The 26,678-nt window shown below is 45.3% G+C and overlaps 1 protein-coding gene across 1 annotated transcript in view; it reads left to right on the forward strand.

The window, feature by feature from the left end:
- LOC138370924 (uncharacterized) overlaps positions 1–26,678 on the forward strand; it is a 100,555-nt gene that overhangs the window by 30,587 nt on the left and 43,290 nt on the right. The window contains exons 4-5 of the mRNA XM_069335587.1: positions 12,946–13,079; positions 16,022–16,199. Of these exons, the coding sequence (XP_069191688.1) occupies positions 12,946–13,079; positions 16,022–16,199 (312 nt within the window). The remainder of the gene's footprint in view (positions 1–12,945; positions 13,080–16,021; positions 16,200–26,678) is intronic.

Genomic DNA, 26,678 nt, shown 5'->3' on the forward strand with positions numbered 1-26,678 from the left:
GGTATTACCCTATATGTGTGTGAATACTAGTTTTGAGGTGAAATTCCAGAATTATCATTATTGCAGCATGGTGCAACACTCCTGAGGAAGCGTGTGACCGCATACCCTCACGTGTGCCAAGTAACACTATCTCAAACTGTTTCCAGCCTGGCGTAAAGTGGACTGCATCTACGTCCCCTGTCACAGCTGAGACATAATCAGTTTTCATTGTAGATAGTATCTTATTATTCAGAGTCGATATACTTATCTCCATATATTTGATACTGCCATTTATGCATTATTTATCTTCACATTGCAGTAGTATGTTTTGCATTACCTATTTTACTCATTATCTATGTGTGTGCATCTTATACTTATTATTATTATTGCATAATATGTTCCACATAGATTAATCTTATAGATAACCCCATTCCCCAAATGTGTCATGGGAGGCTGGCTCTAGAATTATATAATTTACAGTCATTGCCTAATTAATCGAATTTATTTATATAATCATAGATCTTTAAGTCACTGATTTTCTCATTTAATTACTCATTCTGGTCCTTCGAGCTATCTTAGAATTTATCATTATTTTACATTCATATAATTATACATTTTCTTAGTATTATACTGAACATAAGAACATAACATAAGAACAAAGGTAACTGCAGAAGGCCTATTGGCCCATACGAGGCAGCTCCTATCTATAACCACCCAATTCCACTCATATACTTGTCTAACCCGCGCTTGAAACAATCGAGGGACCCCACCTCCACCACGTTACGCGGCAATTGGTTCCACAAATCAACAACCCTGTTACTGAACCAGTATTTAACCAAGTCTTTCCTAAATCTAAACTTATCCAATTTATACCCATTGTTTCGTGTTGATATTTTTAATACCCTATTAATATCCCCCCTGTTATGTCCATTCATCTACTTGTAAACCTCTATCATGTCACCCCTAACTCTTCGCCTTTCCCGTGAATGCAACTTAAGCTTTGTTAATCTTTCTTCATATGAAAGATTTCTAATTTGGGGAATTAGTCATCCTATGTTGGACACGCTCAAGTGAATTTATATCCATTCGATAATGCGGCGACCAAAACTGAACTGCATAATCTAAATGGAGCCTAACCAGAGGAAGATATAGCTTAAGAACTACACCAGGTGTCTCGTTACTAACGCTTTGATTAATAAATCCCTGTGTCCTATTCGCCTTATTACGAACATTCATGCATTGATCCTTTTGTTTTAAATTCTTACTAATCATAACTCCCAGATCCCTTTCGCAATCCTACTTCGCAATCTCAACACCATCTAGCTCGTATCTTGTAACTCTATCATCATTACCTAGCCTCCGAACATTACATTTATCAGCATTAAACTGCATTTGCCAATCCTTTGACCATTTCAAAACCCTATCTAGATCAACTTGAAGTGATAGTGAGTCCTCCTCCGAATTAATTTCCCTACCGATTTTCGTATCATCGGCAAATTTGCAAATGTTGCTACTCAAACCTGAATCTAAATCATTTATATATATTATAAACAACAGAGGGCCCAGGACAGAGCCCTGAGGTACTCCACTAACAACATTATCCCACTCTGACTTAACCCCATTTATACTAACTCCCTGTTTCCTTTGGAATAGCCATGCCCTAATCCAAGTTAATATAGCACCCCTAATACCATGAGCTTCTATTTTTTTTAATTAGTCTTTCATGTGGCACTGTATCAAAAGCTTTGCTAAAGTCAAGGTACACAACATCACAATCCTTACCACTATCAACTGCCTCAAATATGATGGAATAAAAAGTTAGCAAATTTGTTAAACATGAACGGCCATTTGTAAAACCATGTTGCGACTCATTTATTAATTTATGTTTTTCAAGGTGGAGACAAATTGTATTTGTCAAAGGTCAACAAATTGATCGAAACTGTGAACGCCAAGAAATCTAGACTCCACCTGCCAAAGATTATTGGGGAATATAAACCTGGATATGCGTATGGAAATGTCAAGACACACAAGCCTGGAAACCCACTTTGGCCAATCATCAGCCAGATACCCACACCCACGTACAGACTGTCAAAACGACTCAACGGCTTGCTGACTCCTTATGTCCCTTGCGCCTTCAGCCTGAAGTCTCCAAAGGAATTTGTTGACTTGCTGCGGGGAACACGGGCCACAGGGATAAGAGCCTCGTTGGACGTATAATCTCTGTTTACCAACGTACCTGTGGATGAAACAATTGGGATGATAGCCGACAGAGTGTACCGTGATCCGGCCTGTACTCCTCTTGACATACCAGAAAACAGTCTAAGGAAACTACTCCAAGCTTGTACTAAAGAGGCACCCTTCCTGAGCCTGGAATGACACATGTATAAGCAAGTAGATGGGGTCGCCATGGGTTCTCCCCTAGGTGTCCTGTTTGCAAACTTCTACATGGGTACCATCGAGCAAAAAGTCTTAGTCGACATGAACTTGAAACCGGCCATATACTGCAGGTATGTTGACAACATTTTTACACAGGTACCTGATGTCAGACATCTGCAGGAGCTGAAGGAGGCATTTGAGCAGAATTCTGTGTTGCGTTTCACTTACGAGATGGAAAAGTATGGGAAGCTGCCCTTTCTAGATGTAACAGTCATGGGAAGGAGCGGAGTTTTCCACACTGCAGTCTACACTAAGGAAACAAACATATTAATGTGCCTGAATGCCAACAGTGACTGCCCGGACAAGTACAAGAGGAGTGTTGTTAACACTTATGTCGACCGTGCTCTCAGCCACAGCTCACAATGGAAGCAAGTCGACGAAGAACTCTGTAGGGTAAGGCAGGTCCTAGTCAACAACGGCTTCTCCAATGGTTTCGTAGAAGACATCATAAGAAGGAAAGTGAAACGCCATGCAACCTCTGAAGAGACAACTAACACAACACCTATACCCCCTATTAGACTATTTTACAGGAACTTCTTTTCCACAGCCCATAAAACGGAGGAAAGGGTCCTGAAAGATATTGTCAGTAGAAACGTTATCCCTACAGACAAAAATCAGAAGATACAACTGACGATTTACTATAAAACCAGAAAAACGGCGAGCCTACTCATGAGAAACTCTCCAGACACAAAGCAGAACGCTTTAAAAAGAGACCAACGTCGTCTATGCCTTCAAATGCCCTCTTGGGGACTGTAAGCCTCAAAAAACTCAGTATATAGGCAAGACAACAACATCTCTTTCCAGGCGTTTAAGGATGCATAAGCAACAGGGGTCCATTAAGGAACATAGTCTCTTCCCACAACCAAAGTATCATTAGAGAAATCTTAGCAAACAACACAGAAATCATCGATAGATACAGCGATAGCAGGCGGCTTGACGTCTGCGAGGCACTACACATCAAGAAGTCAACACCAGCAATCAACAGCCAATTAATGCACAACTATATTCTACCCACTTCAAGACTCCGCTCCAATATAGAAGCATCAAGAAATATGGACCAATAGGCTTTCTACAATTACTTCCATTCAATACCCATTGTTTCCTGTTCTGATTGATTGATGAAGATTAAGCCACCCAAAAGGTGGCACGGGCATGAATAGCCCGTAAGTGGTGGCCCTTTTAAGCCATTACCAGTATCAAGAGCTGATACTGGAGATCTGTGGAGGTGCGAATGCACCCTGCATGACGGGAGATGTCTCCCTTGTGAATGTGTTAAGATGAAGATGAAGCCACCCAAAAGGTGGCACAGGCATGAATAGCTCGTAAGTGGTGGCCCTTTTGAGCCATCACCAGTATCAATAGATGATACTGGAGATCTGTGGAGGTGCGACTGCACCCTGCGTGATGGGAGATGTCTCCCGGACCAAATGGTGACCAGATGGTGTTCCTGTTCTATCTTGTGTTTGAATTTAATACCTATTCAATACCCATTGTTGAAAGTTTGTTTTCACCTCATCCACCTCACCCAAATGTAGATATAAAATCGAAGATGTGTAAGCTCTATTCAGTTTCAGTTGTGTGTTTGTAAACTAAAGTCTTTGATAATGTAATAAGTTTTACGAAACGCACTCAAGTGTCGCGTCAGACTAGAAATAAAAATGAATTTTGGAGAATTGATCTTTGAATTACCATCAACAGTGAAAAGAAACGTAAGATAGAGAAAATTCGTGTTAGAATTATTAATCTTACTTTTTCGGTCATATTTAAAAATATATGTCTACAGGAAAGACTGCTATATATATATATATATATATATATATATATATATATATATATATATATATATATATATATATATATATATATATATATGTCGTACCTAGTAGCCAGAACGCACTTATCAGCCTACAATGCAAGGCCCGATTTGCCTAATAAGCCAAGTTTTCATGAATTAATATGTTTTCTCTAGTTTTTTTCTTACGAAATGATAAAGCTACCCATTTCATTATGTATGAGGTCAATTTTTGTTTAATGGAGTTAAAATTAACGTAGATATATGACCGAACCTAACCAACCCTACCTAACCTAACCTAACCTATTTTCATAGGTTAGGTTCGGTTAGGTAGCAGAAAAAGTTAGGTTAGGTTAGGTTAGGTAGGTTAGGTAGTCGAAAAAACATTAATTCATGAAAACTTGGCTTATTAGGCAAATCGGGCCTTGAATAGTAGGCTGAAAAGTACGTTCTGGCTATTAGGTACGACATATATATATATATATATATATATATATATATATATATGTCGTTCCTAATAGCCAGAACGCACTTCTGGGCCTACTATGCAAGGCCGTATTTGCCTAATAAGCCAAGTTTTCCTGAATTAATATATTTTCTCTAATTTTTTTCTTATGAAATGATAAAGCTACCCATTTCATTATGTATGAGGTAATTTTTTTTTATTGGAGTTAAAATTAACGTAGATATATGACCGAACCTAACCAACCCTACCTAACCTAACCTAACCTATCTTTATTGGTTAGGTTAGGTTAGGTAGCCGGAAAAGTTAGGTTAGGTTAGGTTAGGTAGGTTAGGTAATCGAAAAACAATTAATTCATGAAAACTTGGCTTATTAGGCAAATTGGGCCTTGCATAGTAGGCTGAGAAGTGCGTTCTGGCTACTAGGTACGACATATATATATATATATATATATATGTCGCACCTAGTAGCCAGAACGCACTTCTCAGCCTATTATGCAAGGCCCGATTTGCCTAATAAGCCAAGTTTTCCTGAATTAATATATTTTCTCAAATTTTTTTCTTATAAAATGATAAAGCTACCCATTTCATTATATATGAGGTCAATTTTTTTTATTGGAGTTAAAATTAACGTAGATATATGACCGAACCTAATCAACCCTACCTAACCTAACCTAACCTATCTTTATAGGTTAGGTTAGGTTAGGTAGCCGAGAAAGTTAGGTTAGGTTAGGTTAGGTAGGTTAGGTAGTCGAAAAACAAATATTTCATGAAAACTTGGCTTATTAGGCAAATCGGGCCTTGCATAGTAGGCTGAGAAGTGCGTTCTGGCTACTAGGTACGACATATATATATATATATATATATATATATATATATATATGTCGTACCTAGTAGCCAGAACTCACTTCTCAGCCTACTATTCAAGGCCCGATTTGCCTAATAAGCCAAGTTTTCCTGAATTAATATATTTACTATAATTTTTTTCTTATGAAATGATAAAGCAACCCTTTTCTCTATGTATGAGGTCAATTTTTTTTTATTCGAGTTAAAATTAACGTAGATATATGACCGAACGTAACCAACCCTACCTAACCTAACCTAACCTATATTTATAGGTAAGGTTAGGTTAGGTAGCCAAAAAAAGCTAGGTTAGGTTAGGTTAGGTAGGTTAGGTAGACGAAAAAACATTAATTCATGAAAACTTGGCTTATTAGGCAAATCGGGCCTTGAATAGTAGGCTGAGAAGTGCGTTCTGGCTATTAGGTACGACATATATATATATATATATATATATATATATATATATATATATATATATATATATATATATATATATATATATATATATATATATATATATATATATATATATATATATATCAGGCATACGGTACCTGAAAATGCTTACAAATTCATTGAACATTTGTTTTAGAGATTGCAATCCATAATTGCACATAGAAATGCAGGATGTATGAGTAATCAGCAGGTACATCACATGCGTCTACATCAGAAATTACAGGTAACAACTTATAGTATAGTGGTCTACGTCCTAGATACAGGACGGAGACCTGCATCTAGGCTTCATCATGAGCCTGATGAAGGTTCCTGGTTGATCAGCTATCCTTTGAAGTTGCTTGTTTGGTTCTCTTTTGAACACTGCAAGTTATGCCCCATATGTGTAGGGACAGTGTGTTGAAAAGTCTTGGGCCATTGATGCTGATTAGAGTGTTCTCTCAGCGAGCCTATTGCACCTCTGCTTTTCAGTGGGGCTATTTTGCACATCCTGCATGCTTTCTGGTCTCATGTTATTTTTGTGTGCAGATTTGAAACTAGTTCTTATAACATTTATATAAAGTATAAATTATGTATCTCTTCTGCCAGTGCTCAAGAGAATACACATTTACAATTTTTAGACAGTCTCATTAATTTACTGTAGATATTTTATTTAGTGGAGTCTAGCGATGATAGATCTTTGCAAGCTCTCCAGGTCATCAATTTCTCCAGCTTGAAATGGGGCTGTTAGTGTACAACAATATTCCACTCTAGAGAGCACCAATGTCTTAAAAAGTATCGTCATTGACATGGCATCTCTTGTTTGGAAAATGAGAACACTTTCAGGTATCTTTTAAGACTATAATAGTTGAAGTTATTCCTATAAAAAAAGATTAAATATATAAGAGTTATAAGCGAATACAAAGTTAAAACATGTACTGCATAGTTAGTCCCCGTGGCAAAGTGGTAACACTCTTGCCTGGCGTTTCGTGAGGATTCGGATTGATGTCCATAGGGAATGGAAAGGATGGGGGAGGTAGAGGGATGGGGAGATGAAATTCAGGAAGAGGATGCGAGTGTAGAGAGAGAGGAGGTTTGAAAGTTCGGTGGCCTGTCCACCATGGGTTGACATTTTTGTATGTGTTGTTTGTTTGCGTATGTGTTATGTTGTGTTGTCAGTACATTGGCTGGGGGGGCTAGTGTTTGTGACCTTGTTGGTGTCCTAAAGCACTAGAGCCGATGGAGTTGGCTGAAGTAGGCTAATCTTAGAAACATCAGGGTAGTTACACTTCTGACGCCACGACAAATGGTTTTTTGGTTTTATATATATATTTTTTTTTCTTTCTTTCTTTATTCTTCATTTGGTGTAGATTGGGTCCGGGATGGGCCACTCATCTGGATCGTCTGGCAGACCGCTTAGTATCTGAGGGTTTGTGAAGGCCTCATCATGGATATGCCTGATCACTTTTTGTTGGAGAGTGATTCTTCTGGTTCTGTGTGGTGGTTCGTGGATCTCGTAGTCGATGGTGGTGTTTTCTGCTACGAAGGGATCTTCTGGGTCTGGGACATACATGTTCTTCATACGGTACAGCTGTCTTCTGGCCAGGTAGCTGAGCCTGATGTTCATTGGCTTCATGTTGAGCGTCTCATGGATTTGGTCAGTTCTTACCCTGTCCCTCAGAGTCAGGCCCTCTGCAAAGCAAAGTGCTTTGTTTTGTACTCGTTGGATCTTCAGCATGTTGGATTTGTTGGTGAGGTTCAGGGGAACGTAAGGGTATTCCAAGCTAGGCCTTATGATCATTCTGTACAGGTGGAGCTTGATGTGGGATGGGGCTTGGTTGAAACGGAAGAGCCTCGCCAGTGAGCCCCGGGCCATCGCTGTCTTCTGGGATACGTACTGGGAGGAGTTGAGTAGCCTGTTGAAGTTGTACCCGAGCACTGTGTTGGAGTTTGAGATGGCTATGGGTTCACCCCTGATTCTTATTCCCCCCTCATTTTCAATGGAGAAGGCCATACAGCCGACAGTGCTTAATTGGATCTTTTCTGGGTTAGTGGTGATCCTCCATTTCCTTTCCCAGTTAACAGTCCTTGCTAGTTCTACGTTTGCCTTACGGGTTACAGTTGCAAGCTTGGCCGCTTGGATGCTAGGGTTAGATGTTATTACGTGTGTTACGTCGTCCGCAAATTGTACGATAATGGTGTCCCTATACTCTGGTTGGGGTAGGTCGTTTACAAAGATGTTGAAGAGAACCGGACTCAAGCATGATCCTTGGGGGACTCCAGCTGTTGGGGTGAAGGCTGCGGCCTCTTTTGCCTTGAAGCTGGGGGTAACTTGCCTATTCTTAAGGAAATTTCTGATCAGCCTGAGGAGGGTCCAGTTTTGCACTGGTAAGTCTGCTAATTTGTAAACAAGACCATCGTGCCACAGGCTGTCGAAGGCCTTGTGTACGTCCCTCGTCGCAATCAAAGCTACGTGTTTTTGCTTGCGAATTGAGCTTACGGCGTCGTAGATGTTGTTAATTGCGTGCTGGGTTGATCTATGTGCTCGAAAGCCAAACTGCTTTTCTGTGAAGAGGTTGTTGTACTCCATGTAGTAGTTAAGACGGTTTGACATGATTTTTTTCAAAGCACTTGCCTATTGTGTCTAAGAGGGAGATTGGACGGTAGTTGCCAGGTTGGTGGGGGTCTTTCTTGGGTTTGGGAATGAATATCATCTTGGCTGACTTGAATGCTACAGGAATGTGACCCGATGCCAGCATAGCGTTGAATAGGTTGAGTATGGATTGCAGAAGATTGCCTGGTAGAAGTTTGATCTGCAGCGCTTTGATCCCTGATGGTCCTGGGGCCTTATCTCTGGTGCTTTTGATGACTCCTCTCATCTCTAGCATAGTTATGGGTCTTGTTAGAGGGTGGTCGTCTTCTAGGGTTGTCAGGTCAATCAGAGGGGTGCTGTTAAGGGAGGCGGCATTTTCTGTTGTCCATTGGTTGACACGTTCAAAGTGAGTGTTGTTGAAGGCTCTGCTGTTTGAAGCTGTGAGTGTCTTTTTCCAAACTGCGCCCATCAGGTCAGGTCAGCCTGATTCTGCGGGTCTTCTATTTTTTCTTGTTGCTCCTCTTCATCTTCGTCAAGAAATGTGTGTACAAGGTGGGTGAGGCTGGGGTTAACCGATCCCAGGAGCTGTCTGATCTTGCGCCAGAAAGTACCCGGCTCTCTTTTGTACTGGTTGGCCTGTCTCACTAGGGTTCCCCAAATGTGGCTCTTGTGGGTCAGCGTAAGGTCTATGGTTTCCCTTCTGAGTGTTTGTAGGGTCAACGCTGGTGGCTGGCCAGTTTGGTAGTGGCTTTGGCAGGCTCGCTGGTACTCATTCATTTTGCCTCTGATTTCTCGGGTCGGCTTATATTGGTGGTAAGTCCTTGTGGTGGATATTTCACAAGTGGCCTCGGTTGCAAGCTGGATCCGGTTGTGGATGGTGTTTACTGCTTGGTCGATTGTTTGGGTTGGGAGGTTCTCGAACTCAATGATGGGGTCGTCAGCAAGGAAGGTGTCATATTCACGGGCACGTATGGTTCCCAGTCTGGGCCTGGATGGTGCCACATATCTGAAGGGGGCTGCTTGGAGGGATGTGACCACAGGGATGTGGTCCGACCCCACGTTCTTGCCTGGGGTTACTCTGCAGTGGAACAGGTCACAATCTCTGTTGGTCAGCACTATGTCAGGGGTGCCCCTCTGGTTGCCCGCAAAGAACGTCTTAAAGTGGGGGCCTTGGAAGGAGAGGTCCCGGTTTTGCATTAGATTGAAGAGCTGCCTGCCCTTGAGGTCTGGCCTGGCAGGTGCGTTGAATAAGGCCTGATGGTGGGCATTCAGGTCTCCTGCGATGATAGTGGGGAGGTTCCTGTCGAGCAGCTTGTTCAGAGGGATGGAGGGGAGGTAGGCCAGTCTAGGTGGTAGATATGCGGTGCAGACGATGAGGGGGCCGTGTGAAGTGGTGAGTTCTATTGCAAGAAAGTTGTTGTCTTCTACGAGGATGGGGCGGTAGGAGAGCCCTCTTTTTATCAGTATTGCCACCCCACTGTACCTACCCCTGTTGACTTCTCTGGTGGAATATCCCCAGATGGAGATGTGCTGGTCCTGTCTGACCGCTGTTTCATTGAGTAAGACAACATCTGGGTTAAGTCTGGCTACTTCCAGAGTGAGTAGGTATCTGTTGTTGAAGTAATGTCTGATGTTCACTTGAAGGATTGTGATCCCCATTATTGACTATGAGACGGAAGTGTTTGTTTGGCTCTAGTGCCAGTGTTATTACATTCGGTTTGGCCGCTTCTGTTTGTGGAGGTGGGGGGTAAAGCTGTTGAGCCAGGTATCTTGTTCCTGGTTCCGGCCGGAGATTGGTTGGGGTTGGGGTTTCCCATACCTTGCTGTGCCATTGAGGGGTCTTCGGGGTCACTGCTGTTCATGATGTCCACATCCGTGGTGCTAGAATCGCTCTCTGGTGGAGAGTTATGGGGACTGCTTGCCCTTGCTCTGTCCTCAGGGGATGGGATTCGACTGTAAGTGTTGGTCCTAGGCCTCTTGGTACAGCGTTGTGTGGAATATCTTGTTGTGGGGCTGCGGTTTTTGAAGCGAAAATTCCTTGGGCCCCGGATGGGGTTCCGCATGGCAAGGGAGTTTGTGAGAGCTTTGAGGACGATCTCATGTGGGATTGTTTCAGGAAGGGTGGACATAGGTGTTTGCCAGATTGTCGGGGTGGAGGGGCCGGGGTTGTTCAGGGAGTTTGGAGTCTCCTGGGCGTTGGTTGAGGCCTGGGGGCGAGGAGCACTAGGGTTGGGGTTGTTGGGTTGTGCTTGGGCCTGGCCGGCGGTTGTTGTGATGTTAGGAGTCAAGTAGGCAAGCGAGTCCTCGGACATATGGGCAGGGGGCAGGCCATTGTCTTTCCTAAGTGAGTTCCAGAAACCTAGGAGCTTCACTGGGTTGTCTGGAAATTGGATTTGTGCAAATGTTAGGAGTTCGGCCCCTAAGCTGGGCTTAGGATCGGGGTTTGGTACAAGAGAGTTAGGTGTTGGGGCCTGTTGTGTATGATTCTGGGTTTGCTCTGGTATAACCGTGGGGTTATGGGGATGTTGGGTGCTTTGGTGTCCCCCTTGGGCCACCGACTGGGCCTGTTGTTGGTTAGGGATGCCCCAGGCATTTACTGGTGGAGGAGGGGCAGGGATGGTAATAGTTGCTTGTTGACGGGCTGCTGTCTCCGTTTCTTGCAATTGCTTGATTGCCTCTTGCCTACGTGGACAAAGATGCGAGATTGCAATGTGTGGACCATTGCATAGAGCACATTTGGGTGTTGGGTTTGTGCATTCCCTGTAGCTGTGTTCCCCTGTGCACCTGCTGCACTTGGGGGTTCCATTGTTGCATGCGTTGGAATAGTGGTCATACTGAAAGCATTTGAAGCATTGCTTGAGCTTGTAAAACCTCTGTGGGTTGATTTTGTCAGGTTCAGCCATGATGCCAAATGCAGAAAGGCCTTGTGTGCAGACTTGCGTTGCTTGCTCCGGTGAAGCCAGAGTAAGTTTCAGTACTTGGTTGTTGCGTTGGGTTGTGAATCTGTGGGCTTGAAGTATTTAAACATCCCTGTTTTTCCTCTCTATTTCTGCAATTATTTCCTCAACTGAGTGATCCATGATGATGTCATGGATCCTATGTACAAAGATGGTGCGTTGGGCTAGGAATTCGGCAGGAGGGTAGACAGTGATATTCTTCTCCCTTAGTTTGTTCATGGTGTCTGACGAAAGGAGGTCTGGGAGGTTTGCATTGGGTACCAACAAGATGGCTCCATTCGTTATTTTGTACACATTTTTGTAGGTAATCTGGGTGGTCTCGTGAACCACCTCAAGTAGTTGGGCTGGAGTAAGAACCCGGCCAGATTCGTCTGTGAATCTGACTTTGGTCGCCATAGCTTGGTGGGCCAGGCAGCCTAATCTAATCTATACTGTGGTGGGTGGTTGTGAAGTGTCCAGGTAGACTAAGTGGATGGTGGGTGTTAGTTAGGCCGAGGCCTCTAACTTCTAGTTGCTAGGCAACTAGAGCTACTAGACAAGGTGGTAATTGAACCTATCGATAGCCTAAGCCTGCTACAAGGCTGTTAGTTGCCCGATCAAACCTCCGCGAGAATTTCAAGAACCCGGTTTTGGCTACTGCTCGGGAATGATCGTTTGGAATGGCGAAATACAAGAGGTAGAAACAGTTTAGAAAGACAGCCTTATTCACACCTTAATTCTATGATTAGTAGGTTATGCATTGTGTATTGTGTGTGTGTGGTGTGTTGTGTTACAGGCAGGGAGAGAATGGGGAGGAGGGGGTGGGGGAATGGGGGGGGAGGGGGTGTGGGGTGAAGGATGAGGATGGGTAGTTATTTTATTAGGACATCATACTGCTGTATGCGTCTGGAGAGCTGGGTTGGGACACAGTACAGTTGCCCCGGCGTGTCTTGACGCCGAGAGAGCTTGTAGCTGACTGGCAGTGAGTGAGGCTGGCTGCTACGCGGCCGGCCGGCTGTGATTGGCTGGCTGGCGCACCAATCCTGAGTGAGGCGGGCGGAGCCAACGCTCAGATTCTCCTGTAGGTGGCGGGAGCTCCTGGGAGCACGTCTGCTCACGGCGGCTGCTGGCTGTCGAGTCTTTAATCCGTTTCGTGAGCGCTTTGGCCTGGGTTCGTATCCTGGCCGTGAAGGATTTACTTGGCGCCAGTCCTTAACTGTAGCCTCTGTTCCCTCAGAAGTGAATGGGTACCTGGTTGTTAAGCGATTTGGCGGGTCGTATTACAGGAGAAATTAGGATTAAGGACCTGCCCGAAACGCCATGTATGCTAGTGGCTGTACAAGAATTTAAGAACTCTTGTATATATATAAAAAATAATAGGTGACAGGTAATATAGTGAATAGAGTAAGGTGAATTTAGGATAACAGGTTATACTGTACACTAGTTTAGTATATGTTATGTGTAACTTTCAGTTTGGGCATTATGTGGAAGAAGTAAAGCCTGTGTTGAAGGGTGAAGGACCTCCAGCCTGGGATGTGCGTGTAAGATGCCTAGAATCTGAGGAGATAACTACTAGCACTGTTGATGCAATTTTTGTCTGTAACGGGTAAGGAAATCTTATTTTCATAGATTTTTTTATTCAATAAAACCTTGTTTTGTGATATATGATTCAGTACAGTATATAAATTACCTACTTAAAATTATCTGTTAGATTAAGGACTTGCCCGAAACGCTATGTGTGCTAGTGGGTTTACAAGAATGTAAATACATCAATGATATGTTCTCTTATAAACCCATGTATCTTCTTGTATAAAAATAAATAAATAAATAAATATAGATAATCTAGTTAAGACAGCTCTAAGATTTTCTGTTGTTCATAGACTAGTCCATATGTTTCATTTTAATACATCACCTTTTAATTGAATATATATAGTCATTATAACAGTTTACTGTACATTATAGCCATGCTGACTTGATATTGTTTTGACAAATATGGTACAGTTAGCCCCTTGATCTTTACTTGTTTGGAGAATGCAAAATAGCACATTTTGTGCAATTTTTTAAAAGATCACTTTAAGTACACCTATCATCCAAAGTGCCACTGTCTGTCTGTGAGCAATTAAAAAATAATAATACAACTTTTTTGTTCTTATAAAAAATATATTTGCATGCAAAAAAATAAGGAAAATGCAATAAACACAAAAATTAAAGTCTTCTGGTTTTGTACACAAATACATTACCAGTATTGCATTGTGACCCAACAAAGTGTCCTGCATCCCTATTGTCCCATATCAGTTAACTTGGCCTCTACAAATTCAAACTCTCTGAACAAGGGTTTCCAGCTATGGATCACCCATGAGTATCGAGGACTGACTGTACTGTATTTTTAAATTTTGTGCAACACTTATATTTAACAACTCCAGCACATGCAAAGAAAAATTGATAAAGCCAGATATTGTTAAAGGTAAGGTAAATATGAGGGGTGTACCAAGCAAGTATGACCAACAATTGGAAGGGATATGAGAACAACGATCCGGGATAGGACCTAGGGGAAGGAACAGTACCCAGCCACTTGGACTTCAGGGGTTCAAACACCGACCTGTAAGAAGTTAGGCTGTCGCTATACTGAACAGTCTAAGTGGTTGGGTTGTTAAAGGACAGTGCAGTATTAGGTTTTTATTAAAGTGTATATTTATAATCTGTGCTGTGAAAACTGTACATGAATGTTTTACCTATTGGTTGAAAGCCAAGAAGGAATTTCCCATTACAGTTAAAAGCAAACTTGGCAAATTAAAATTTAAGTGCATCTGGCTCTCAGTGTGAGGCACAAGGTAACACCAGTTGAGAGGCGGGACCAAAGAGCCAGAGCTCAACCCCTGCAAGCACAAGTAGGTGAGTGCACAGGTGAGAAAGACTTCCCGAAATGCTTTGCGCATTAGTGGCTTTAAGTGATATACTTGCCTATATTTTAATCCAACAATTTGCTTGTATCCTTGTACAGTACGTATGTGCAGTGACACATTGGCTTACGAATATTTACGAAATTTTCGGTTTACGAGCCCAATATTTTTGTAAAATGTGATTCGGCTTTCGAGCTTTGCTTCAGGTAACGTAGTTTGTTGATACGCGTATGGGCGTCCTAGCGCATAGTTCCTGCACAGTTGCTCGCACTTCAGTTTACCAGTACCTCCCGCTTAGTGACGATCGTGCGTGAATTTTTTGTAAAGAATTTAATTGTTTTTTAGCTTTCTGGGGTTTTGAACTTAAAAGTAATTATTATATATTACGCCATGGGTCCCAAGAAAGTCAGTGGTAAGGTTCAACCTAAGAAAACACATGTGAGGATGGCCATAGAGCAAAAACAAAAGATTATTCGTAAATATGAAAATGGTACACGAGTTGTTGAACTAGCTAGGTAGTTCAACAAATCTATGATAACGATATGCACTGTAATTGCCAAGAAACAGGACATTATGAGTGCTAAAGTGGTAAAAAGGTGTATTAACAATCACGAAACAAAGAGCACAAATACTCGAGGACGATGAAAAGTTTTTATTAATTTGGATGCACAACAAGGAGTTAGCAGGTAATAGCGTTTCTGAGGCCATCATTTGTGAGAAAGCAAGGCTATTTCATGAAGACCTTTTAAAGATAACCCCTGGAACAAGTGATGCAGATAAGAAAGAGTTTAAAGCGAGCAGGGGATGATTTGAGAAATTTAGAAAAAAGTGGCATTCACAGTGTTGTGAATGTCACAACACTGTGGCATTGGGAGGAGGAGGCAGTACAGAATGTCCCTTCCTCAACAATAAAAAAGTGCTGTATACTATGGGAAGAAATGCAAACTTTTGTTGAAACAACTCATCCAGAGCAAGCTGTAGTAGGCCGTTGCCTTAACATTTTTAGTGACACAGTGATGCCTCACTACAGACAAGTGTTACAATGTAGGGAAAAACAAGTCTTTATGGAAAGATTTTTAGTGATAAAAACAAGCAGTGAGCCACAAGCAGGTCCTAGTGGTATGTAGGCAAAACATAGGAGAGAGAGAGAGAGTACCCCAGAGACGTCATCACTGCCTGATGTTATAATGGAAGGGAACTCCCCTTCCAAACACTAACACCTCTCCTCCTCCCCCCCCGTCCTCACCGTCTTCCATATGCCAACAAGAGTCATCATTAAAGGTAAGCAATAACATGTACATACTGTAGTACTAAATATTTGGGAGAATTAGGTATGAAATCTATTTTGACGCTAATATTTTTGGGAGTATGGAACGGATTATTTTAATTTACATTAGTTCTTATGGGAAAATTCGTTTCGGGGTTGCGAATTTTCGGCTTTTGAACCGTCTCTGGGAACGAATTAAATTCGTAAGCTGAGGTACCACTATATATATACGTTTTCCTAAATAAGATACTATTATTTTTTTTGACTGGCCTACAATGCATAAATGAAATGTAATTTATTGAAAGTTGTTAGAGCTGCTAAATTCTTATAACTAAAATATTTTATAACTTAAAGGTGTTTATCCATTTTGCTTTGTTTCAGACATTACTCTGTCCCACGTTTACCACAAATCAAAGACATTGAGAAGTTCAAGGGCCGCCAGAGTCATAGCCATGACTACCGGGAGCCATCTTCATACAAAGGAGCAACTCTAGTGATATTAGGGGCTGCATCATCTGGCATGGATATTGCAATAGAGCTTTCTCCAGTGGCAAAAGAGGTAAATAAATTAATTCAGAATACATGGTAATGGAATATTTATTTCAATAATGCTTGTTAGATTTCACTAAAGACGACATGGGCTCACCTTAGCCCGTGCTACTTGGATCTTTTTGTTCCAAGTAGCGAATCTTAAACAACAACAACAGTTTCTTGGGTGATCCCTTCTGTGGCGTTGCAACATTTATGCCAAGGTTTCTTGATTTAAATCAAAATTTTAAAAATCTTTGATTTAGATATAAAAATCTTTCTTTTTTAAAGCAAGCAAACTGTATAGAGATAGTTACCATAAGCTAAGCTTGCATGCTGTTTTTTTTTGTGGGGAGCCCCAGAGGCTCTTTGGAGCTATCAGGCTAATATGCGAATCATTAGACCGGGACATTAGTATATGGAGTTCTGCCTACCGGGGATCAGCAGTTAAAACATTGCCCACTTGGAGAGGCACAGGGAGCAATGGCCCTGGAAAACCCCCCTAGCTGTTCGCGGTGGGGTGGAGGGGGGGGGGGTTAACCTTATCTGCCATTGACTGGGGTTAGGCACCCAGAAACGTAGGCATAACAAAACAGACCCCCCCCCCCCATGGTAAGAAATTTACAACTGAAAACCCGAACAGAGGCAGAATTCCCTCAATTCCCAAGAAAACGAGCAAACAAGCAAATGTCATCACACCGTTGCGTTGCTCTTCTGCGCAGCTCTTTCCCCCTGGAGGGGGATAGAGGGAGCACCGGACCCACCGCGCTGGCTACTCAACCCCAGTTCGTCAGCTAATGCAAACAGGGGCGGGTGTCTTCTCTGGCCTTGCTTTCCAAGCAGTATTTGCCTTCGTGGTGTCTTCTGTGATGTTGTTGTGTGTTCCTCCTAGGTATGTTGTCCTCCTGCGCGGTTTTCTTTCTTTTTGTTTGTCTGCCTGGTGGGGGGTCTGCCTTGGTTCTTGCCCCTTCTGTACTGAGTACTCTTCCTCCTTCCGGTGGTTCCCCCTGCTAGGTCCCCGTGAGTGTACACGTCTCGGGGGTTCAGTTCTTAAAAGGTTGTTTAGTATTTGTGGGCGCCGGTTAGCAGTACCCTGCCTGGGATTACATGGGCGTGAGTCCCTTTTGGTAAAGGCTCAGGACCCTTGGAAACCCCGAGGGGGCACGTAGGTCCGATGGATGTGGCCCCGGAGTCCTCCCTCGCTTTGTGCGAGTTCGAGGGTTGCTCTGTCCCCTTGTCTCTGGGTGACTCTCACTGTTTTGCCTCCGACTGCTGCCTGTAGGGTCGGTGGCACCTTTGGCCCGGAGCCTTGCGAGTTTTGTTGCTTCTTTGTGGCTCGATTACCCAGTCTTATGCTGACTATGCAGGTGCAGGCAGCACGGGCGTTGCAAGTTTCGGTGGTGCAATGCGCTAGGTTATTTGCTCCCTGGGAGCCCCGGGGCTGCCCCGTTTTGCTTGGTGTGACGGGGCTTTGGGGGTGTGGGACGCTTCGGTTTTTTCCTTCCGCGCCCCCTTGTCTTTTCCCTGTTATAGTTACCCCCCCCCCCCTCCCCCTTTCTTCCTGCATCCGGATCCATACCGTTTGTGGGTTCGGGGTCGGGGCGGGGCTTCGCTGGTCTTGAGACTCGGGCGGTCTCGGGGATTTCTCCCTTCCGGGGTAGCGACGGAGGCATTCGAGCCTGTTCCTCCAGCCGTGTTGTATGAGTCTACCAGTGGGCTCCCTTCCTTAGTACTGGGGGAGAAGTTGTCTCCCGTCACCCAGGGTGCAGTCGCACCTACACAGATCTCCAGTATCAGCTGTTGATACTGGTAATGGCTCAAAAGTGCCACCACTTACGGGCTATTCATGCCCGTGTCACCTTTTGGGTGGCTTAATCTTCATCAATCAATCAATCTTAGTACTGGTCCGGTTGCCCGGACCTCGGCCCTGGGACCTGCCTTGTGGGTTCCCAGGGCTGGCTGACGTTTGGACCCCGCTGGGGTTTTTCTACGCTTTGGTCAGGGCTTGCCGTTACGAGAAGAGAGGTTTTTCTCCCCCCCCCCCCTCCCTCTCTGGACATGTTTTTGGGGGTCAGGCCCTCCCCAGGATCGGTTCCTTGTCCCTTGGATCCGTCAGGTCCGTGCTGTCGGTAGGTACGTTTCTCCACCCTTCTTCTTGGGACGGGCCTTCAGTCATGTCCCCCTCGGGGTTCTGCGTGACTTTTGGTCTCGGGTGCAACTTTGCCTTCTGTGCCTTCGTGCTTCACGCTTGCTTCTTTGTTCTTGAAGGATCGGGAAGGTTTTGCTTCTTTCCGTATTCTTGGAACGTCTGTCGTCTTCCGGTCCCTTCTGGGGCTTGTTGGTCCTTCTCCAAGCTTCGCAGTTTTCGGCCCTGTTTCGTTCTTTGTGTCTTGTGTTTTTATTAAATAAATAAATGTTTATTCAGGTAAGGTACATACATATAAGAGGTTTTACAAAAATTGATAGATTTATAGATAGAGCTAGTACATACAATGCCTAAAGCCACTATTACGCAAAGCGTTTCGGGCAGGAAAAACATTAAAGACTAAAACTTAATACTAATTGAGATTAAAGTATAAAATGTGAGAACAATTAAAAATAAAAATAAAAAAATAAAAAAGGGGGGAACATGGCAGAAAAAGCAGCACAAATACAATTAGGTCGACAAACAGATTTGTTTAAAAAAACAGACATGGGTTGACAATATAGGGGGTAAGGTAGATTACATGGAATTTATAGGTAGTGCTTAGTTTTTATCTTAAACTGGTTGAAAGAGGTACAGTCTTTAACATGATTGGGAAGGTCATTCCACATTCTGGGTCCCTTGATTTGTAGAGCATTTCTAGTTTGATTAAGCCGTACTCTTGGAATATCAAAACTGTATTTGTTTCTGGTGTGGTGCTCATGGGTTTTGTTACAACCTTCAATGAAGCTTTTGAGGTCAGGATTGGCAATATAGGGGCACTCCGTGCACTGTCCTGCACTGCACAGGGTTGCCAGATTGGGCTCCTTAATGTATCCCGGTTGGGCTCTTTGTAGCCCAAATGGGATGCTGTGCTATGTTTCTTTTCGCTCCTTCCTGCTCTTTTCGACTACGGTTGGCGGCTGCCTTGTGTACTCTCATACGGGATTCGGTCGTTAACAACACTATTTTGTCTATTTTTCTAGTCACATTCACGGTTTCTTTCTTCAGCTCGCGACTTCTGGCATCACTGCTGCGCATGCGCCGTGGTTGTTTTTTATTCGGGCGGTGTGCTGGGGTTTTGCGTCCCCTTTCTCTTGGGTACTTCGCCTCTTGCTCCTCTCCATTCTCCAGTCCGTGCCCTGTAGCTCCTGGGGGTGTTCTGGATTGCTGCTATGGGGAGGACGCTGGGTTTTCCCTGCATATGGGTGTCGGGCTCCTCCTTCGCCTCTACCCTGTTTTTCTCCTGCATATGCGGCTCTGCCTTCTTCCACTGGCGGTGCTCCCGGAATCTTCTCGGCTATTATATATCATGATACGTTCGTGTCTACGTTCTGCAAGTGAGTTTATGCGGTCTGGCTTCTCTTTCGGCCAGACGCTGGTTGGTGATTTTGGATACGAACATCAGAACACAGGTGACTGCAGCAGGCCTCTTGGGCCATACGAGGCAGCTCCAATTTATACGCATCCAGTCCCACTGTTATGCATGTCCAGCCCACGCTTGAGTCCAGATAGGGGCCCTACCTCCACCAGCTTGCAAGGTACATTGGTGGGGGTATATGTTATGGGGTCAGTGTTCCTGTCTGGATGTTTTGAGATGGCATTTTGCTGCAGTTTTCCTGCTGTGGATGCATGTTTGGGATTTGTTGTGGATTTTGTTTGGCCCTTCCGTGCTTCTTCCTGGGGTCTTACGTGTTCATCTGGGTTGATGGTTGCAAAGGGGGTCGTGGCCCCGTTTTTTGTGGTCTTATCTGGGTCACTTTTTCCTTGCACGTCTTGTAGTGCCTGGCTTAGCCCTTCCATGTACATTGGATTCTCTGTACGGCACTTACCTAGTTGCCCTTTCCTAGTTGTTTGCGGGAGTTGAGCTCTGGCTTTTTAGTCCCGCTTCTTACCTGTCATTCGCTCATGTGCAGGTTCCTGGGCCTGCTGGGCTCTATCATATCTGCGCTTGAAGCTGTGTGTGGTGTCATTCTTCGCCACATCGCTTCCTCATGCGTTCCGCTTTTTTACTACTGACACTGCAATGCTTCTTTCCCATGTCTCTCTGGCTCGTTGGGCTTTCATTCTACCGGTGTCCCACAGGTGCGTGTGCCCCTGGGGTCCCGTAGTTGGTCTTTCTCTACCTTATCACTTCCATTCGGACGTGTCACACATCTATGTTGTTGGCGTGGCTTGTCGGGACGTGACCAGCGGTTCTGTGTGTTGCTGGTCGTGTCCCTTCCATTCCCGTTTTGCTACTTGCCTTTTCGTTCCTTATCTTCCTTCTACGCTCTTGTCCCTGGCCGTTGGTGCTGGGGTTTTTCTTCTGGTCTTTTCTTGTGTTTTTCCGTTTTCTCCATTTATCCCATACATAAAATATTGGAAAAATATATTAAAAACAAAATGGGTAGAACACCTGGAGAGAAATAATACAATATCAGACAGACAGTATGGTTTTCGATCTGGAAGATCCTGTGTATCGAATTTACTCAGTTTCTATGATAGAGCCACAGAGATTTTACAGGAAAGAGATGGCTGGGTTGACTGCATCTATCTGGACCTAAAAAAGACTTTCGACAGAGTTCCACAAAAGAGGTTGTTCTGGACACTGGAAAATATTGGAGGGGTGACAGGTAAGCTTCTAGCACTGTATAAACATTAGAGGACCACGGTTGTTCAATACCCTCCCAGCGAGCATGAGAAATATTGCCGAAACAACCGTGGACATTGTTGGGGTTTCACCTCTCTATTATTCTCTACCCTTACTCTGGGGTGAGCAATAGTTATGCTCAAGGTCACTCACCGTAGCCCTGCGGGTCTTCACTCGATCCTCACGGCGCCACTGCACGCCAGGAGAGTCTCCCAGTCAATCTTAACGGCCTCTAATTAAGAAAGAGTGAGAACACGACTCGTGCACTTGACTGTCGTGTGCCCTCCCCAACAATCGGACTGGTGGAATTAGTGGTAGCCTTGGCAAGGTCACACTCAAAAGATCAGGAATCAGGCAGGTACTTATTGTTATCACTCTATGCTTTCAGTGTAATATAGCCACAAGATCAATGGAGGGAATGATAAAAACACAAAGGTGATTTTGTATTTTACTTAAAAGGCATGAAAGATGTCACAAGGCCAAACAATAACAAATAAATCAACTGATCCTGATGCGGCCGGTAATTCCCACGAATAGCATGCGATCACTAGGTGGCAACACCTTACCCCCCTCATCAAGTGTCAAGAACAGCTGATCGCCTGGCCTCTCCGCGCGAAAGCTTTGCTTGTTTCCTAGTTTCACGCGCGCTGTTTCTTTAAATTCTCCAATATTACTAGAAACTCGCCCACTCGATATTGGCACAAATAAACCGTATTACTCAGTTACACTGTACTCAGGCTCAAACAGTCTTTTCTACAATCAATGCTATAATGACTCACTGTAATGGCCTTACACTGTTATTCATCCAACAATATATTATGAAATATTAACACTGGAGTTTTCAGTACTTTCTCTCGTGGGCGATAACGCAATAATTCACTGTACTCACAAACGACTTATCACTGCATGAACATAGCATATATAATGTAGATACATCAAATATCAATACATGGAAAATAAATGATTTCTGGGCACACAGCCTAACTTTCAAATACTGGCATAATATTATATATAATTTACCACTATATGTTCATACCAAAATCTATAGAAAGATATACACAACACAGTAAATTTATCACTTGTTCCTGGTGCCTGTACACACCAATAATCAACATGAATATTACAAGTACTCTTGATAGTACTGTCTAGCACACTGGTGCTTTATCGTGACATGGGTGAGACTTGCTCACGACATAAAATCCTCAGGCTAGATAATATAGCTGAATAACATAGCTAACTAAAGGGGAATGGGGAGGGAACTAGAAACACCTACTTCACCCTATCCTCCGATGAGAGTCGAGATGTAGCTCCTGGTCCTCGTGTCGGGAGCGCCCCCACACACACGTCGTCGTGTCCTACCAGAGCCTCTCGTCGTCCCACCGTTTAGCGCGTCGTCTTCGTGCCTCCTCACTGCAGGTCCGTCCTCCTTCTTAACTTCTTGAAGGTTGGAGTCGGTCTCCTGGCCGTCGTCTTCTCCCAGCAACGGCTGTCGCCTACGTCTCAGCTACAGTCGTCCGGTTTCCCCAAATAGTCCTCTCTTCCTCAGCTACCCAGTGGCTCTGTCTACCACTACGCTGTCACGAACTGGTGAATTGCCACAGACGTCACATACGTCACTGCACGGCTTCACTGCTTCTTGCACAGCACCTGACTGGAGCACTTGTTGCTCAAATAACCATCAATTCCCTCTTCTGGTTCAACACATGAACTAGGGAACACTTCTCAGAGTACTGGCGGACTTCAGGTGACGCGTAAATCCACGGGAGCGGGAAACAACTGTCCAACATACAGGACCAACCGTCGCACGTCCGACCTCTATGACGTGTCGTGTCTGACTGATGGCGCCAGAGTGGCGCGCGGCCTGGACCCCCTTCCTTCGTGACGTCACTTTCGCTACGGGAAGTTTTCATTGGCTCCCGGTGCCACATTGCTGTCGGTGACCAATCCGGTGCCACTGACGTCACACGGTTTTGGCGGGAGATCAGGGAGGCAAGCGCCATCTTGGCTCCCTAAAGGGCCTATACCACAGGCCAAAATATTGCTATTTCACAAATTTCTCGGCTCTCTGAGAACACTTCACTCTCTCCCATATATCAAATTGTAGCCTGCAACGTAGAGAACGCTTGGGAAAAGTAGACATGACTCTTACTGCAGGCGTGGGAGAATTATAAGGGGGGGGGAACTCCGTCACATACCCCTCCCCTTAAAATAAGAGTCATGTCTCGTTAGTGTATGCGGGATAGGGCGTCCGCTACTACGTCGTCCTTCCCCTTGATGTGCTTGACCTTGATCCTTGTCAGACTCTCAGTGCTGGTGAGACTGGTGCCGTCCGCCCTGGACCATTTTTCTTCCTCCTCCGGGAATTCTTGGTCCCCCTGTACACACAGACCCGTCTTCCGCTGGGGTTCTCCGGTACTCGTTCCGTCCTGCCTGGCGGCTCTTCCTTCCACATTGAAGAAAGGTCTCAGGCGGTCTGCGTGACACACCTGTTTCTTTCGGGGTCCATCCGGCTTCCCAATCTCGTACGACACTGGACCCAACCGTCGCAGCACTTGGTATGGTCCCTTGAACCGCGACCTGGTCACCTTACCTTTACCTGGAAGCACAACCATTACTTGGGATCCGGCCTGAAAATCCCTCTGCGCAGCTCTCCTGTCGTACCACTCCGACATCTTACGCTGCGCCTCCTTCAGGTGTTTCCCAGCCAGTTCCTTCGCTCTAGTGAGACGTTCTTTAAACTTCTGGACATATTCGTTCACCGTTCCCACGGTCGCTCCTGGTGTCCATCGTTCCTTCAGCATGGATAGCAAGGTATATATAATATAGATAAATGGAAAGTAAGCCTTCTCAGGACCCACACGTCCTCCTTCGGCCTCACTAACCAATTCGGGGCACTCCTCCTGCTGTAACTCTCCGAGACGAGTGCGGTTTACCCCTGGAGAACCGGTGAGTGTCACCTGCAACTCACCATTCGGGCTACTTTCGCCCTCCACTCGTTCTCTGGGTCCTACGCAGAGGTGATCTGTTCCCAGGCTGTCAGTCGACTCCTCAGCCCCATCAGATCCACAACCTCCTGTTTCTTCGCGTTGTCTCGGTATCACCGTACAAACTGGGATCGCCACCGGTGCGATTCCCTTCTCGTCCCCACAGACTTTCAACTCTCCGCCTGTCTTCTTGTATTGTTCTATGTACTCTTCGCCCTTCACGAGATGCGGAAGGACATATCCTCCACACGCGTCATTCTCCAAGATGACCTGCGCCTCCATCTTGGGCATTGATGTACAGACTCCCACCACAAGGGTCTGGCAGCCATAATCGGAATCCAAAGTTACCTGGTGTAGGGGCACACTCACCGGGCCTCCCACAGTGGTCACACTTGCCACCCCCACACTGGTACTTTCGTAACCCTCGGGGAACAGGGTCTCACTTACCAGGGTAAAATCGGCCCCGGTGTCTCTTAAGATCTTCACGGGGATGGGGTCTGCGTCCCCCATCCTTACGGTTCCTTGACACACGAATGGGTGAACCTTCTTCTCCCCACTCAGCACGGGATCATCCCGCACTCTCTCGGCCCTCTGGTCCTCGAACATCACTAAAGCAATGTGTCCCCACTGCTTAGGGCGTCTGCATTCCCGCGCGACGTGTCCGGGTATTCCGCAGTTGTAGCAGCGGCCCCTCGGCGGAGACCATCCGCCACCGCCCGCCTTAGCACTGCCTCCAGAGGCCGTCGCACCCTGTGTCTTTCCCGCACCGCTCGTTGTTTCCTTCAGTTGCAGTAACAACTCCCGAGCTTTCAGCTTGGCTCTCCTCTATCGGCTCTACAACACCTTTTGTTCCTCGGGTGTTCCAACTTGAGAGGTGGGATTTGGGAGAACTCGCTCCTGTCCTCCATCCATCCGTCCTTCTATAACTCCTATCATTTCCGACGTATGCGGGTGGTCGGTGCTGTCCCTCTCGGCGTGGGCGTAGGGCTTCTTCTAACATGTCGGCTCGGTCGGCTGTGGCCCTCAGGTTCTTCATGTCCGCCTCCTTTATCCTCATCCTGATCTCGGGTGGGAGCACGGACATAAACTTTTCCATGACCATTAGTTCCTTGATTTCTTCGGCCGACCCCGCTTCTTCAGAGTCCATCCACTTAAGGAACTTTCTTTCCATGTCCCTCGCCGTCTCCGCATACGATTTTCCTGGTGACCGGGTACATTCTCTAAACCTCTTCTGGTAACACTCCGGCGTGATCTTGAAGGAACGGAGCACAGCTCGTTTTACCGCATCGTAGTTAGTGCATTCTTGGAAGTCGAGCATAGTGAAGGCTTGGCGAGCTTCACCTGAGAGCCTCCCTTGGACCAACTCCGCCCACTCCGCCCTCGGCCACCTCTTCATAGCAGCAACTCTCTCAAAGGGATCGAAGAAACTTTCGGCTTCACTAGGCACAAAGACCGGCAGGTCTCGTTCCCTCACTCGTCGGTTTTCCTGTGGCGGCGGAGCAGGTATACAGAGTCCTAATTCAGCTCGCCTTAGCTCTACCTCCTTGTTGGCTTCTATTTCCCTTTGTCTCAGCCTAACTTCTCGCTCGTGTTCTTCCCTGCGTAGTTGTGCTTCTCGCTCTTGTTCTTCTCGGCGTAGCTGTGCTTCTCGCTCTTCCTTACGCTGTTGTGCTTCTCGCTCTTCTTTGCGCTGTTGTGCTTCTGCTTCTCGCTCTTGCTCTTCCCGGCGCAGTTGTGCTTCTCGCTCCTCACGCTTCATCTGTGCTTCTCGCTCCTCACGCTTCATCTGTGCTTCTCGCTCCTCACGCTTCATCTGTGCTTCTCGCTCTTGCTCTTCTTTGCGCTGTTGTGCTTCTCGCTCTTCTTTGCGCTGTTGTGCTTCTTCTCTCCTCAGCTGCGCTTCTGCTTCTCGCTCTTCCTTGCGCTGCTGTGCCTCTTCTCTCCTCAGCTGCGCTTCTCGCTCTTCTCTGCGCTGCTGTGCTTCTAGCTGCAGCTTCATTATTTCCAGCTTTATGCTGTGCCTGCTGCCGCTGGATCTCCTGCTGCTTCCACCAATACTCAGGTGTTCACCCTCACTGGCAGGTGTTTGGGGCCGTTCCTCCCCCAAAGCTTCGTCTCGAGCCCTGAGCTGAGCTATTATCTCTAGTCTTCTTTCACCAACTCTGGCCGATTTCAGCTTTATTCCAAAATGATCCGCTATAGCCTGTAATTGTGCCTCGGTGCACTCTTCCAACACCTGTTCGTCTCTAGAGTCAATAAACCTCGTCACTTTATCATCCTCCATCTTGTGCTATGAGTGATAATCTGCACCTGATCTCTAACACCACTGCCAAGTACCACCACTGCAACCTTTACTCCGATCGAGATCCTGGCAAGGTCGCCAATGTTGGGGTTTCACCTCTCTATTATTCTCTACCCTTACTCTGGGGTGAGCAATAGTTATGCTCAAGGTCACTCACCGTAGCCCTGCGGGTTTTCACTCGATCCTCACGGCGCCACTGCACGCCAGGAGAGTCTCCCAGTCAATCTTAACGGCCTCTAATTAAGAAAGAGTGAGAACACGACTCGTGCACTTGACTGTCGTGTGCCCTCCCCAACAATCGGGCTCTACGGTTAACAACAAGGTCGCCAACTGGTGTTTTAGGTGGCCAGTAACACCATCAGTGGACTGGTGGAATTAGTGGTAGCTTTGGCAAGGTCACACTCAAAAGA

This window comes from Procambarus clarkii, chromosome 34, assembly GCF_040958095.1.
Source record: "Procambarus clarkii isolate CNS0578487 chromosome 34, FALCON_Pclarkii_2.0, whole genome shotgun sequence".
Lineage (NCBI taxonomy): Eukaryota > Metazoa > Arthropoda > Malacostraca > Decapoda > Cambaridae > Procambarus > Procambarus clarkii.